The 16,748-nt window shown below is 36.3% G+C and overlaps 1 protein-coding gene across 1 annotated transcript in view; it reads left to right on the top strand.

The window, feature by feature from the left end:
• The window catches only part of COL21A1 (collagen type XXI alpha 1 chain), an 88,592-nt gene that overhangs the window by 32,099 nt on the left and 39,745 nt on the right, over positions 1-16,748 (top strand). Inside the window, exons 4-11 of the mRNA XM_087882456.1 lie at positions 834-1,002; positions 1,147-1,363; positions 3,290-3,463; positions 4,774-4,851; positions 6,890-6,973; positions 8,203-8,265; positions 15,677-15,721; positions 15,952-16,005. Of these exons, the coding sequence (XP_087738582.1) occupies positions 834-1,002; positions 1,147-1,363; positions 3,290-3,463; positions 4,774-4,851; positions 6,890-6,973; positions 8,203-8,265; positions 15,677-15,721; positions 15,952-16,005 (884 nt within the window). The remainder of the gene's footprint in view (positions 1-833; positions 1,003-1,146; positions 1,364-3,289; positions 3,464-4,773; positions 4,852-6,889; positions 6,974-8,202; positions 8,266-15,676; positions 15,722-15,951; positions 16,006-16,748) is intronic.

Genomic DNA, 16,748 nt, shown 5'->3' with positions numbered 1-16,748 from the left:
ATATTTTTAAGTAGTGTGGGCAGTGAATTAAAGATATCAAGAATTGTTGTGTATGGTAAATTTGTAAGACAGTGGGTGAATAAGCTAGCTACAGACTGATTAGTTTAAGAAAAGGGATTTTTAAGTGATACATTTAGGGGAGTGGAGGAAATGGATAGAGTGGAATAAATGTTAAATTAGATTTTATGGGGAGCCCGCTTTGAAATGTTATTAAAGTAGGACTTATCGTATAGTTTTAAAGTGGAAGGTGGTTTTGAATTGTTGCAATAATGTATAGATATAAAACACTATTATGCTAAATTAGAAGTTATTTTATAATAGTTATAGTATAATGTGTTTGTTTTTTTTTTGTTTTTTTTCTCTTCTTCTTTTCTGAAATGTATGGATAAAGGGGGATTTATAATACTTTTAGTAAGTAAAGGTCAGTATTTTGAGGAGGGAGTAAGTAATCTGTTATGAATTAGGGTTTTTTTTTGTTACGAAGAAGTCACAGGGGGGGAAGGGTGGGGAGGGGGGGTTAGGGAGGGGGGGAGGGGGGGGAAAAAGGGGGAAAAATTTGTATTTGAAAACCTTTTCAATAAAAAAAAAAAAAAAAAAAGAATTCAAGAGAATTTACCACTAGGGGAAAAAAAAAGTAATATAAGAACATGATTATCATTAATGAACTTTTCATGTTTAAAAAAGGTTTTTTAGGTCATTTCCCAGCCATCCAGTCCAAAAAATGCAATTATTTACCATGATGCAAGACAAAAAGTTTTCCTATTTTGTGTTTAATGTTATATACTACTTTATTACTTCATTTGCGAGTGATTTGTTCTGTGTATTCTTTATAGAATCAGTTTGCCCAACAAGAATTCCAGTGGCATCTCGGGATGAAAAAGGATTTGATATCCTTTTAGGTTTAGATGTTAAAAAAAAGGTGAAGAAAAGAATTCAGATTCCAAGCACTAATGTAAAAGCTTATGAAATCACTTCCCGGATTGATTTGACAGGATTGACAAGGTACTTCTTTCTTCTGAGCTGAAAGTTCTTATCAAAGTTTGCCACTTTTTCATTTCGTGTGTGTGTGTGTGTGTATTTATTATACATTTTTTTGTAATTCTAAAATTATTTCATGTTTTAATTTTTGAAAAAAATGTTTTTCAGAAATGTATTTCCAGAAGGCCTTCCTCCATCATATGTATTTGTATCTACACAGCGATTTAAAGTAAAAAAAACATGGGATTTGTGGAGGATTCTAAGCCAAGATGGAACACCGCAAATAGCTGTTACTGTAATCGGAGAAAAGAAAACATTATCCTTTACTACAACAAACCTAGCCAATGGCAATCAGGTTGTTACTTTTACTGCACCCCGTGTAAAGGTAAAGAGCACATCATGTATCAATTGGAAAAATCTACAACTATACTATTTATTTATTTTAGGAAATTTATATTGCCGTCTATTTGCACATGGCGACTCAAACGATTTACAGGAATATAAAACCTCATATATAAAACAGTAAAACTAACAAAAGAGAATAATCACATAATAAAATAATATAATAACTCCCCCCCCATCACCCCGGTGATAACACATCACACAAGCCATTTAATGGGCTCCATTCTGCTCTGGGTTCCCCAGGCCCGCTGGCAAAACCAGGTCTTCAGTGCCTTCTGGAAGAGTGTTAGAGTGGGGGCCATTCTAATCTCTGGGGAATGATGTTCCAGAGAGAGGGAGCCACCACAGAGAAGGTCCTTCTTCTGGATCCCACCAGGTGTATGTCCCTAGGGGATGGGACCCGCAGCATTCTTGCCTCCCTGCTCTAGTGGGTCAGGTAGATGTGACCAGCAGGAGATGATCCCTCAGATAACCTGATCCATATTATGTGTTTAAATGCCAGGAGATTCAATATTTCAGATCCAATTCAACCTAAATTTAGGCCCATGTTTGCAATTGCATTCTGGAAGATATTGTTCAATCTTATGGGATCAGGTAAAGCGTAAGGATATTTTCTGGGAGGCATCATTTTTATTAAAGGCACAGGTGACCTCAATGACTGCCTAAAACATCTCTTTGATTTAGGATTGCTATATAGATTTAGTATTCAACCTATCTGAAGAGTGTTAAGATGATACTTTAGCACTAGCTAAATATAGATTGGTTTACAATCAGAGACTATTCTGAAGAGAAGAGGCTACCTAGAACAGAATGGGGCTGACTAAATGGCAATGGGGAGTAGCAATTTATTATGAAAAGGTCCCATGTTTTTCTGTAGTTTTTAAATAGCACTTTGATATGGTCAGATGGCTAATTTGTAACATCTGTTGTATTGACTGCATTAATAATTCTCAATTGGAATTTATGCAACAGCTATTTTTGAAGGGGAATTGGAAATTTTACTTTGTCCAAAATTTACTTTTATTTTGTCCAAATGTCCATTTCCAGACCCAAATCATAACTATTCATACTGATCTAAAAGCCTTAATGGTTTGAGGCTAAAGTATATAAATGAATGCTGTCTCAAGGTTGGGAGCATTGTCCATCTTTAGAACACTTTTATTTATTGGCTAAACAAAGATAGGTCAGTGCCACTTGTAATTGGTGGCATGCTTGATGTGACATAGATGTCTTTTCATTCCAGGCTTATGCAGCAGCCTTTACCCAGGCATTTTGGTAACATAGTTTAACTTTGGTTTTACATATTGGACTAGGACCTAGATTCAAGTTTCTGTGCGATAGGTCATAAAAAGGTGGTGCTTTTTGGAAGACGACCTCTGAATGGGCGTGGACAGCATCCTTCAGATAGTATTGAATCACATTTCCTAGCACCCCCTCACTATTGCTTGTCCTGACTTGGAATACTGAGAGGGGTACTATTGTAACATTTGGAGAGTGTTAAATTCTCACCCTTATTACTATTATAGATTCATTCTATGGTCCCTGAAGGCCTTTAGCAAAGAATGTCAGGCTACTCTTTCAAAACCAATGTACAAACATTTTCTAAAGAAGATGGATATGTTATGGTCTGCCTATTCTCTTTTCCACATAGGCACCACTTGGCACAACTGCAATATATTGATTGTCAATATTAAGGATGTATTTTTTAGAAAAAAATATTTTGAGTCCCTCTGTGGGGTTTTACCATGAATATTGGGCTATAATATTAAATTGTAGCAATTGATAATGCTTCAAGGTTAGATGAATGACCGTGTATGTCTCGAAAGCATGTAAATCAGTTAAGGTATAGGAAAATGACTGTTCTATACAGACAAAGAGTCATACATACATTTACTATTCTCTATTCTAGACATTGTTTGATCAAGGCTGGCATCAAATTCGTCTTTTAGTAACTGAAGCTGATGTAACGTTGTACATAGATGGTCAAGAAACCGAAACGAAGCCATTGCATCCTGTTGCAGGAATCTATATTAGTGGAGTGACTCAAATAGGAAAATATACAGGAAAAGAAGAGACTGTGCAGGTATACACTGGTTCAGATTGCAGTGTTTTATGAAACAGAGATAAATCTATGCACATTAGTATAATAACCTGATCTCATAGCTTAAAATTAGGCCAGGTAAAATTAACAGACTCTGCAGTGAATGAGTTACTTTCATTGGTGGCTTTGACTTAGTAAAGGGCACTTTTATTCAAGTTAATACCAGTATCTATTTGCTGCTGGTTTTTTTTTTTAACCTGTTTAAGACCCTGCTATCTATGAAAGCTTTTCCAGAGGGCTGGTAGGTCTTCTGATCCAGAATGTACTATGCCTAGGGGGGCTTAACAGTAATCAGGTACTTTTGCTAAAGAAATTAGGAGTGACTTCTGTGAGTGAAGAGGAACACAGCTCAAGGCCTGTGTGCTATGTGACCTCAACCCCATTTATGGCCTTCTAGTTTCCTGGGATTAGACATATAAAATTCAGCAGCAAAATAGGTGAAGTCTGCAAGCACCCCTTTTAATCCGCTTAGAAGAAAATTAACTAAAGTGCTTCTGCAAAGAATTTGGGAAAGTGGTAGAGGTGGTAGAATGTAGAGATCTGCCGAATGGGCCTCTTTAACAATGTATTCATTGATCTGTTTTTGTTCAGTAATTTTCAGGCTGGTCATTGTTAATCGGGTTCAATCAATAGGCTGCTGCTTGTCCCAGCAAATCAACCTGTTTTAAAAGGCATCTTTTAATTTGCTGTTAAATTGTATCTTCTACTAAGCATTGTTTGGTCAAAACAAATAGTGCAACCCCATCATTTCTAAAAGTGTATGGCTTTCTATGTTTATTTTCTCTTTCTATTCGATCATGTGTGATTCTTGGAGACAAGTCCATGCAGTTTTCTTGGCAAAGAAAAGTTTTTCAAAAGCGGTTCCCTCCTTCCAAGGGTGGAGAGAGAGTGACTGGTCCACGGTCACTCAGCTGGCTTAGTGCCTAAGGTGGGACTAGAACCCACAGTCTCTCACGTTTTGGCCTGGTGTCTTAACTATTACACCAAACAGACATTTTTGTGGGACTTTTTTATTTGTTCCCTCCTCTTCCCATTTATCCAAAGCAGTTCTTAAAACTGACATTGTTGGGTAGCACTTGGGAAGTGATCACCAGGAATGGGATCACATCATCTCAGTTGATGTCCATCACCTCCCCATGAAGCCCATTGAAACCCCAACAGTGTATTCTGTCACTGTCACTGACTCTGGGGGAGGACCAGATAATGATGAACTTTTTGGCTGCACAAAGACCTCTTAATAAGATGCCATAAGAAATACTTGTCTAAGGAATGTGTTAATTTCTGCTTTACAGTTTGATGTCCAAAAGCTAAGGATTTATTGCAGCCCAGAACAAAACAGCCGTGAAACAGCCTGTGAGATACCTGGCGTTGTGAGTATTATAGAAGATTACTAAGAACTGTTGGATATTTCTCAATAAAAAGCTGGGGGAAAGAGCTGAGGAAAGAGATTCTAAGAATGGGTTTGTGCTTGTGCTAAAATTATGTTAACATAAGCAATAATCTAGGAATTTAGGCTGCTCTCCATCAGACAACTTGTCTAAAATTCCACAGGGATTTTTTTTTTCTCCCAAAATGTGTGTGATTGCCCTTGACTAAGATGAGTATTTACAGATCTCTTTGCTGAGCTGTTGGAGATCCAGAGAGACCATGGTCAGAAATTAGCTTTGTGTTTTTTGGCAGTTTTAAAGAAAGGCTTGCTTGTGTGTGCAGGTTTTAAAAGAAGTTTTAATTCCATTGTTTTTTTCCCCCCTTTTCATTTCAGAATGGAGAGGTAGGCCAAACAATGCACATTCGTACAAATGTAAGGTAACATTTGCCTTTCCTCTCTTACATTTCTAGTAAACTTACTATTAACCAGGTGAGGTAGGAATGTTTTGTGTGTTTGGAATATGGGATAGAAGGAAATGTGGATTTTTACTGTTTGCAAAACTTTTTTTTACCTCCATGCTGAGGAATTCTTCTTTAAGTAAATAATTCAATTGACGTTTGTTTCAATTTTTATGTTATCTTGATTTTTATTTGGTATACAGACTATCTTCCATTACTCATTACTAAGCTATTTTTATATTACTAGGAACATTCAGTGCTGACATTGATGAAATATACTATGTATGTAGAATATACATATGCATATTTAATTCATATTTATATTCTTTGCAAATGCGTATGTACATAAATACACATACAATATAGAAGGATATATTCTACTTTTAAGGCAAATAAAGTGCTGGAAAGTATTCAGTTTTTGGCCGTTATAAGTTAATTGAAATAAGTAATTGACTTATTTCAATTACTGGTATACATGAAAGGAGAAAATATCTAGAATTTGGAAAATATATGGGATGATTCAGTGGAAATTTCTCTAATTACAGGCCCAGGAGAAAATCTGTGATAGATAATTCTTACATTTAAAAAAGTGTGAACTTGTTACTTTGTTCTTTGCAATAAACAGATAATATTTGAGCACTTCTATGGGAAACATTCTGAAAGCAGGGGTACTTGCCCCCCCTAATACAGATGTTACTGTGAGGGCTAAAAAGATTTATTTTTATAGACAGTGCAAGCAAGAATTGTTTGTCTCAGAGAAGACCATCCCCTGGGCAGTCTGTATGATTTAGTGTTCTTGATAATTTTTTTGTTCAGATCAAATCAGAATTCTTTGTCAGGTGAACCCAGCCTGTTTCTCCATCTGACCCAGGAATGGGCTGAGAGGGCTACTATGTAGGTGGGGACATTTTACATAGCTGGGAAGGATTACATTTGGAGAGAGTCTTCATTTTTCAATTGTGATGTGCCTGTTTAATACTTATAGTATAGAAATCAATTACCCCCTTCCTCAAGATTAGAAGAAACCATGCCTTCAGGTTTCAGCAGTTATGGTCCAAGAGGCTTCCACTCAGGGGTGCACCTTATGTAACCTTGTTCCAGTCAATAGAGTCTACACTGAATTGCAGCTAATCACCAGGGGGTAGTTGAACTTTTAAATTTCGTTAGGCAATGCCAGAGTTTAAGCCTGGGAACTTTTGAATATAAAGAAAATGTTTTGCCAGCGATTGCCTCATTTTGTATTTCTGTATAATTTTTCTATATCTGATTCATGGATTCTTCAGAATTATCCATCTCTCCCAGATGGGAGAAGAGAGGCTTGCAACATTCTGCGAAAGGCACCTAAATTTAAATAATAATTTAAAATTAAATTATAATTTTTTCATAGAATCTCTGTAGGAATAATTAAGTTATTTCCTAAGAAACTGAAGCTGCCCTCTGATTTCTACAGTGAAGTTTGTGTTGGGATTATGAAATTGCTATTGATCATCAAAGCTGGTTTGATTATCTTTGGGGATTTTAGTGGAACAAGTGTAAAAACTATATTGGAGTTGGTATTTGAAAATATTTTTTCTTTAATAGTGCAAGAATGGACCTAGCGATGTAGGATCTACCCCACCTCCTTGCATTTGTCCTCCAGGAAAACAAGGACCTCCAGGCCCCAAAGTGAGTGGACTTTGGATCTAATATAGGTGGTATTTTACATATATGGTTGAGATAAAAGAAGTGTTTGTGGATTAATGCACCACTGGCTAATCAAGTTGTCAAGAACTGAACTTTTTCAGTACTACGAACTTCATTCAAAAACCACACTTCGACCATTTTGTCCTTCATATTGGCCATTTTCCTCACATTTTAACCATCCATGTCTTCATGGAAGTCTTAATGGCCACTAAGTAGGACTTGAGTTTACAATGGAATTAATCAGATAGTTGAAATAATAGATAAGATGCTTCACAGATTTATGCTTAAATAGTAAGTTCAGAATTTAGCAATCCTCCTTTAGAAGACTAAATTGCAGAAAAATCAGTGAAATGTCAACATTACAAATTCTCATATGAAAAGCTTTGCTGCAGTAAAAAATGAATTATTGATTCTGTGATATGTAGTAAGACTGACATTGTAAATGAGGTTTCTTTAGTGAACTGATCCATTACTATATTATTTGTTAGAAATATAGCAAAGTCCCACAATTTTAATGCTTACTTAACATGTTTAAGTTTCCCTATAGCTTTCCCAGGGTTTGATTCATATTACTGTCAGTTAAGACATGGCAGCTAAATGCTGAATGTTCCCCTATAATGTTCTTATAATCTTATATATATCAGCATATTAAAAAACTATAATAATCTGGCCAACTCTCTGAAGCCTCAGCCAACTATTATGCTGTTTTAATATAATACTTACAAAAGTTTTTATTTAATTATGGATATTAGGAAAGTTTGTAACAGCTTAAATATCAAGAATAAGGCCACCTCCTGTGAAAGTAAGAGCAATTGATGAAAATGTTTCCCACGGAAAAGTTAAGGGCTGGATTGTAAAGACAAGTTCTGCATAAAACATCTTTGGTTTACTTCCAAAATTTTAGTTTTAAGAATATATTAGAATATGTTGTATTTTTCTTAAATTTTCTTTAACATAACTCCACATAACAGAGAAAGAAAACAGTTCCCTAAATAGCTCCAATCTCAACCATTTTATAATTTTATAGGATGAGGAGGGAATGTTTAGGATGAGGGGAGGACAACCCTCATCTAAAAAAACTCAAACATTGAACTTTCCCTTCATCCTGTAAGCACTGCAGGGTAGTTTCAGTTTGCAGTGAAGGATCCCTTCTAGAGACCGGATAAATGTTTTGTGAGTCTCACCTTATCTTTACTTTGTCTTATTTCTAGGGTGATCCAGGACAACCTGGGAATCATGGCTTCCCTGGAGAACCTGGTCCAGATGGTAAGCCTGTGAGTACTAAAAACTTAGTCATCTTCAGTAGTTTTTAATGCAAAACTGATAATGGTTCAGAATGTTATTGTGAATAAAAAAATAATAATTCAGCCTAGACCTACTCTTCAATACAAAGAATTAAGATTCCTACTTTGCATTGAAAAGTTTGGTATGCCAAAAAATAAGTATTAATATTTTCCTTAAAATTTAGTTCTGCTTTTTGTATAATTTCCCAAAGTTAATTCTATGTTTTGTAGCTCTCTACCTCTACTGTTATTAAAGACACTTGCAGTGTAGCAAACCCCCCACCCCCATAAAATGAATAGAATAGAATTTTTTATTGGCCAAGTGTGATTGGACACACAAGGAATTTGTCTTGGTGCATATGCTCTCAGTGTACATAAAATCTTGCTCAGTTTGGTGCCCTCAAACTATCTTAAATTGTGAAATAAAAAAACCCTCAAAAACATCAGATTACCAAAGGAAGGTGTAGAAGTCTTGCAGTTGCAATAAAAATGTTTTGGATGCTATGTTGACTTAATTTAGAAATGCTACCTGCATAATAGCATTATAAGATATACTACAGAACCTTCTGTGTGCCAATCCAGTAAAGATGCTCTTTGATTAAGGCTTATTACAGAAGATATCTAAAAATTCAGATTAGTTTAATCTCTTTCCGAACAATTAAAGTAGGGCAAATGAAATAGTGAAATAGAATGTCTTCAAAGTTCATATCTTTCTCCAGAATATTCAATTCTTTATAATATATTCAATGAAATTAGTCTTAATTAATAAATAATAAAAGGGATGCGGTGGCTCAGTGGCTAAGACACTGAGTTTGTCAATCGAAAGGCAGTTCAGCGGTTCGAATCCCTAGTGCCGCATAATGGGATGAGCTCCCATTACTTGTCCCAGCTTCTGCCAACCTAGCAGTTCGAAAGCACGTAAAAAACGCAAGTAGAAAAATAGGGTCCACCTTTGGTGGGAAAGTAACAGCGTTCCGTGCGCCTTTGGTGTTTAGTCATGCCGGCCACATGACCATGGAGATGTCTTTGGACAACGCTGGCTCTTCGGCTTTGAAATGGAGATGAGCACCAACCCTTAGAGTCAGGAACGACTAGTACATATATGCGAGGGGAAACCTTTACCTTTACCTTTAATAAATAATAATAAAACAGTATGGTCTATTATTTTTAATGCTATTTTGGGTGCCCTTTTCTTGCTCACAATATGTTTTCCCCCTGATTTGTTGATACTTCTATATTTCTGTAAGGCTGTTGTCTCTTTGTGGTGGTCAGAGTATATTTGATTTCTGTATAAGTTCTACATGGAAAATCTGAGATAAATGCTTGCTGGAAACTATAAATTTTAGGGATATTGCCAGTTGCTTGAAGAGTTCCATGTTATAAGATGTCCAAATTTTCTTATTTTGGTTTCTTAGTTACATTTTGGCCATGCTCATAGGTAGAACAGATGGTTGAAATTATTATGGTGGTTCCCTTTGGATGCCGACACTGTACTGTTATGAATAGCAGTACCAAAAATACACATTTCCATGTATTGAAGATTATAATGGGAGAGAGTCCAAGAATAAAGAAATCCTAGTATAAGGTTCAGAGAGGACCAACAGCTAGTAGAATCAAGATCTTTAAGAAAATGGTTGGTTTTTTTTATGAGGGAGGATTTACTTGAATAGTTCAGTTAATTATAAAGCTATGATTTTGCTCAAATGCTGAACTCTTCAACAGAAAAAGGAAAGAACTTCATACAGATTTTATTTAACTCTCTTGTCTGAAGAGCAACAGGAGGGCACAGGTTGGCAAAGCTTACTACAAGGAACTGTAGTAGATTACATGATGTCATCCCATAGTTCATCTTCCCCAGAGTAACCCTTTGTCAATATTCCCAATAAACTCTGTGATTGACTAGCAACCTGAGCCTAGATTTTCTCATATCAGTATTCACAGTAGAGACAGTATACAGTAGTCCTCGACTTACAACCACAATTTGAACCCAAAATACAATTAAATGGGTTTTGCCCAAATTGACAACCTTTCTTGCCATGGTTGCTAAGTGAATATCTGCAATTATTATGTTAGTAATACAATTGCTAAGTGAATCTGGCTTTACCAATGATTTTGCTCATCAGAAGGCTGCAAAAGGTGCAACTGCAGCCGGCAAAAAATACATGCCCATTTTGATCATGTGGTCATGGGGATGCTGCAACAATTGTAAATGTGAAAAACAGGCATACGTCACTGTTTTCACTACCATTGTAACTTTGAATGGTCGCTAAACAGATGGTTGTAAGTTGAGGACTACCTGTATTTTGAACAGTTCTGAGATTAATGCGGAAAAATTCTAAAGACTAGAAATTCTGCATGCACTCTCCCTAAACATGAATGGGGCTTTACAACTTTGCTAAATGGCATGTTTGAATATTTTGATGAACATGGGAGAAAGAGCCTTTTATGGGCATAATGTTTAACATGTAATATTTTTCCATGTTCAGAGTCTTACTTGCTATTGGAGGAATTCTTCCTATGTGAAATTGCTCCATACGTATAGCTGTATGTGCTTAGCAGATGTTAGCTAGCTGTTTCCAGAAGGGCATCTTAAAAAATTAAACAGTGACAGTTCATGCTTTTACATCCAGGAGATCAAAACAGATTCTACAGCAGTAATGTATCTCTTACATTTTTGCATCAGGGATCTTATGGGTCTCCTCTGCCTAGCAAGCAGGGATGTGTTGACTGGTTCATTAGTCATAACTAGGATGGACAACTTTTTCTTGACAGGGGCATGAATTTATTAATGAAGGAGTGTTAGGGCTGCTTTTCCAGTTTCTATCCTTGTCAGGAAGGAAATGTATTTTCCTGGTGCAACACAAATAAGGATATACTTTATTTAGTGGAGGAATTCTCTACTAAATAAGTAATAATGCCTTGATAAGACCACACTTGGAATATTGTATCGAGTTTTGGTCGCTACAATATAAAAAGATGTTGAGACTCTGGAAAGAGTGCAGAGAAGAGCAACTAAGACGATTAAAGGCCTGGACACATGAAGAATGGTTGCAAGAATTGGGTATGTCTAGTCTAATGAAAAGAAGGCTGGAGTGATATGATAGCAGTATTCCAATATTTGAGGGGCTGCCACAAAGAAAAGGGGGGCCAACCTATTCTCCAAAGCAGCTGAAGGCAGGAGGAGAAGCAATGGATGGAAACTAATCAAGGAGAGAACCAACATAGAAATAAGAAATAATTTCCTGACAGTGAGAAGAATTAATCAGTTCTCACCTTGCTTTGAAGCTGAACTTTGAACTTGTGGGTGTGCCATCACTAGAGGTTTTTAAGAAGTGTTTCGACATCCATTTGTCTGAAATGGTATAGGATGTCCTGCTTGAGCAGGGGGTTGGACTAGAAGACCTCCAGGATCCCTTCCAACTCTATTATTCTGATATATCCTGAGAGCAGACTTTTTATAACTTTTAGAAGAATCAGATTCATGCCTGAGGAAATAGATGCCATGTGCACTTTGGTTATAAGAAATACAGAAACGTAATATAATTTATCATGATTTCATGTAAAGGTAGATACCTTGCTGCTCATAAAGTCTCCATAATGTAGTATAGCCTCTGGATTAGTGATAAAAAAGACTTTTTGCTATCAATAGTAAGTGGGAAGTTATACTGCTAGTATTTTTAGAAGAGAGAGCCACATCTTTGTTGTAGCTTTTATTCTAGCTGCGGACAAAGCTTCTTAGTAATGATATAAATAACATTATAATGGACCATGCAAGAAAAAAAAATCAACCATTCTTGTAGATTTATAATCTGGCAGTTCTACATGTTTTCCTCAGATGAGTCAGTTTTTCAAGTTGAACATTTTTCACAGTATGGAAATTTTTTGAAAAGTTATTTTAGGAATTGAGGGGGCTATTAAGAAGGAGTATTAAAATCATGATGCAGCTCTTGGTCTGCCTAAATGGCAGTCCTATATAATACTTCTTAAACTCATTGGAATGTATTCCTAACTATTTTTGTTGTCTTTCAGTTAGTAATTGAGCTATAAATGAAACAATCTTTGAATATTCCTTAGCCATAGTGGGAATTACTATAGAGTAAAATGGTCTGGAAAGTAATAATACAAAACCTTGCATCCCAAAGACATATGCTTCTTTTAATGAAAATTTGCTCTGTGGGTAGGTCTATTAAGGCATAGAGGCTGCTCCTAATAAAGCTTTAAATATCATGGATAGTTTGAGTTAGAGCCATATTCCTTCATTGCATACAAACCCAACTTTCCACAGGCATTCATGATCCTTGGGACACATGAACTGCTGGATTATAAGTGTAGTCAGCGGTAATTCTGAGACTGTTTATACAGAAAAGATTGGGAATGTTTGCTTACTTTTGAAATAAATCATAACTGGATAGAATTATATACTATTTTTCTAATGAATTTTGAATTCTTACATAAGTAGCAGATGGAACATCAGAATGTGTGTTATTGGATGTCTTATCTATTTATTTATATTTCACTTTTATTATTTTATGAACAAATCAAGCCAGTATATATACACAGTACTTGTTGTTCCTCCTATTTCTGCACAGCAAAACCTTGTCAGGTGGGCTGGGGTGTGAGAGAGAGTTACTGGCCCAAGGTCACCAGCTGGTTTTCATACCTAAAATGGGACTAAATCAGTCTCCTAGTTTCTAGCCTTCACCAGTAGACCAAACTGACCCTCAATATCTTGATTTTTCAAAAAAAAAAAAACCCTTTAAAGATAAATATTGCCATGGAATGAGAGAACTTTCCTAATCCAAATTTCCACTGAAATCTTCCTTGGTCTTATGAGGAAAATGAACAAATATGAAATGTATCAAGAAAATGAAACTGAAGAATGTTGATTTAGAATAAAGTCTTAGAATGCCTACTGAAGATTGCTTGGAATGTATTGATAGCTAATCGCCTGAACCACATTGCTTTAATTCACAAATAAATATAACTGAAATAGAAAGATATTTTGCTGGAGTAATAGTAATAATATTTAAGCTGCCCAACTGGGAAAAGCATTCAGAACAAGATATATGATAGTAAAACCAAGAACCATGATTTAAAAAGAACAATGGTATCTGTCAAATGATCCCAATTTAGCCTCCAAATATATGCAATAAAGATAATAGGTAGATTTCTGTCCTCGAGTTACAACCATTCATTCAAGCAACCATTCAGTTATAATTGTGCTGAATGAAGGAGATTTACGACTGGTCCTCAGAGTTCTTGCTGTCACTGTGTCCCTATGGTCATGTGTTTGCAATTTGGGCACTTAGGGCCTGGCTCACAGTTACTATGTCACAGCAAGCGGCAGTCTCATGATTGAACATTTTACTGTTGTGCATTTTTTACTGTTCTCTGCCAGGTTCCCACAAGCAAAATCAATGAGGAAGCCAGCAGGGAGTCCAAAGTTACTCTGGTTCCCATCCCCTACCTCCCTGTGGCACCCAGATACTTGCCTGTGCTCTGGAGCAGCTTTCAGCAGCAACACCCACCCACCCCCATGGCACCTGCACATCCACCAGCCTACTTGCCAGGGACTCCCAGCTCTTCCCTGCCTAACAACCTGCACAATTTATGATGGCAATGGGGACCACAGTCCTGTGATGTTGTGCTTTATAGCCACATCACTTAGCAATGGAAATTGCTGTTGTAACCTGTGGACCACCTGTAAAGATGAATGGTAGTAGAGGTAGTAGCTTCCTCTATAGCCATATTCCCACAGCTGCTTTGCTGACCTCCCTTGCCAACCAATAACTAGTAGGAAAGCATGCCACCCTACATCTCGGTCTCCCCACAGCAAATCTTTACTGTGTACACAAAATGGGCTTGCCCTGGGCTACTGCAGCTTTAATGTGCACTATATAAAGGACTGTGATTGGTAGTTTCTTTGGCAGAAATTCCAGCCCTGCCCAATGTCATCCACCGTGCAAAAATATGTTCACCAATTGGCATGACCACACTCTTGTAATTCTGCACACTGCATTTTAAAAAAATCTTTGTCTTTCTCATTATACCACTTGCTAATTGAACTTTCTCCCCCCCCCCTTTATTTCTGGGTTGATCAGTTGACCACTAGGTTGCAAGAAAGTATTTTTTTAAAATCTCTTGGCTGCCATCTAGTTGTCATCCAATATAGTTGAAACCGGGATACAGTAAAGTATTGAAGAGTTGGAGTTTGAAACCAGGAGACTGTGAGTTCTAGGCCTGCCCTAGGCAGGAAAGCTGGCTGGATGTCTTTGGACCACAACTCAGTCAGCAAAATTTTACATTTCCTGAATGCCATGCAATTATGGGGATTTTTTTCCCTGGCAGCTCATCTCTTTTCCTGACCTTTTTGTTTTTTTGGACAAAATGCTATTAACTAGTATTTATTACTTATTGCCAAGAACTTTCAAATTTGAATTAATTTTTATGGAATGTACTTTATGATTCCATGTGAAAATGAACCGTATGTCATTCATAATAGTTGGTTTTGTTAATGAAGATAAAGGAGACATTCAACCTATTTCCTCCACTGAGATACAGAACTGATTTACCGTATATAGCCACATAATCATTGTGGCACTTTTAAAATCGGAATTGCTCAAAGGGGCATATGTGAGTTGGTATATTCTATGATGTGTCATGTTGTTATTCTATAAAATAGCTTTTAGACTTGCAGAAGGAACATAGAACATAAACATATCTGTTTATTAGGAACCAGATTTCTGTTCCTCTTCTATCAACCATCCATGAAAAATGTACCAATAAGTTCACTGATATGAATGTATGTGGGAATTCCTCACAAGAGGTTGCCTTCCATGTAGTTCTGATTTAAAATGGGCTAAACTCTGTAAGGTTCAATCTCTTTGTCATCTGAAATTAATGGATGGAATAACAATAGCATTTAGACTTATATACCGCTTCACAGTGTTTTTACAGCCCTCTCTAAGTGATTTACAGAGTCAGCCTATTGCCCCCAACAATCTGGGTCCTCATTTTACCCACCTCAGAAGCATGGAAGGCTGAGTCAACCTTGAGCCTGGTGAGATTTGATCTGCCAAATTGCAGGTAGCTGGCAATCATCAGAAGTAGCCTGCTGTACTGCATTCTAACCACTGTGCCACCACTCAAATACATCTACTTCAATCTATTTGGAAAATAGTGAAACAATCCTTAATGACTACTTTGCTGTTCTGCTACAGAAGCTGGCCTGAAATGTATTTTTTCCCCCCAAAGTTCTATTGGCACAGCGATATTCCCAGTTCTGTGCACCTGACAGAAGTTCCACAACTCTCAAGGCTGAGCCATGAAAATGTTGTTGTAAATCATTTAAAGCAAAGTGCTCAAACACATAATAGTATTACTTTTGGGTTTTTCTTCTTAGGGTTATCAAGGAGTAGCAGGTACTCCAGGATCACCAGGGATTCAAGTAAGCTCACCATGTCTTTTTTTTTTTTTTAACACTAGAAAATGCTTCTTTAGATGCCTTCATGTTTTTGGGGGGAATTGCAAAATTCTTAACCGGCATGGCCAACATTGGGAAAAGCTGTTCTAAGAACCTCTGTGAGACAACATTTTACATCATGGTTATTATAATTATAAATAAAATCCATAAAATTCAACAAGTTTCCTAATCTAGATTATTATTTTTTTTACAAGGGTCCACGTGGCCTTCCAGGTGTGAAAGGCGAACCTGGGACAGATGGGGCAAAGGTAAGGATAATTTAATGCCTATAATTCATTTCAATCAATAAATGCGGCATCACATAATACTCAAAATATTTGAAATATAGTTACTAATGTATACATTATCCATTTAAAATATATTTGATTGCCTGTACAAATTTTTTGGTTTATTTTAAATTGCTCCTGAATACTTCTTGGTTTAGTGATATCTTCTGCCATGATTTGCTCTTTATTTGCTGTTTTTTCTCCTACATTTGAAATTTTCCCAACAAGTCCGATGTCAAACCAAATACAAAAGATGGGTTCATTTGTGTGCACCTGTGCAATTTTTGCAAGTTTAAGTACAATGTATTTGGAAGTTAGGCTTTGCATATGTTTATGATCCTACTGTATAAGACACCAGGATTTTTGAAAGATTCACAATAACATAATCTTATATGTGATAATCCAAGTCTTCTGTCTTAGTTTGGAAATCATTCTGCACATATGAAAAATCCAAAAATTTAGAATTGTATTGAATGGTTTTTATGGGATATAGTATACTTACACTGTATATGTCATAGCTTCTCTATAGCCAACACTCTCATATAATTATGTGAAAATTCATCTTGACCAAATTACTTTATATTCTGTGTAGTATTCAGAAAGCTCCCAGTGAGCAATGATTTTCCATTCTTTATAATATCAAAGTCAGCTGTGGTTAAGAATGAATTTGGCAATGAGCCCAAGAGTAATAATGAATAATGAAATGTTCACTGTGGCCCCTTAAT

The sequence above is a fragment of the Pantherophis guttatus genome, chromosome 1 (genome assembly GCF_059756535.1).
Source record: "Pantherophis guttatus breed Tessera chromosome 1, ASM5975653v1, whole genome shotgun sequence".
Classification (NCBI taxonomy): domain Eukaryota; kingdom Metazoa; phylum Chordata; class Lepidosauria; order Squamata; family Colubridae; genus Pantherophis; species Pantherophis guttatus.
This window is presented reverse-complemented; position numbering and strand designations above follow the sequence as displayed.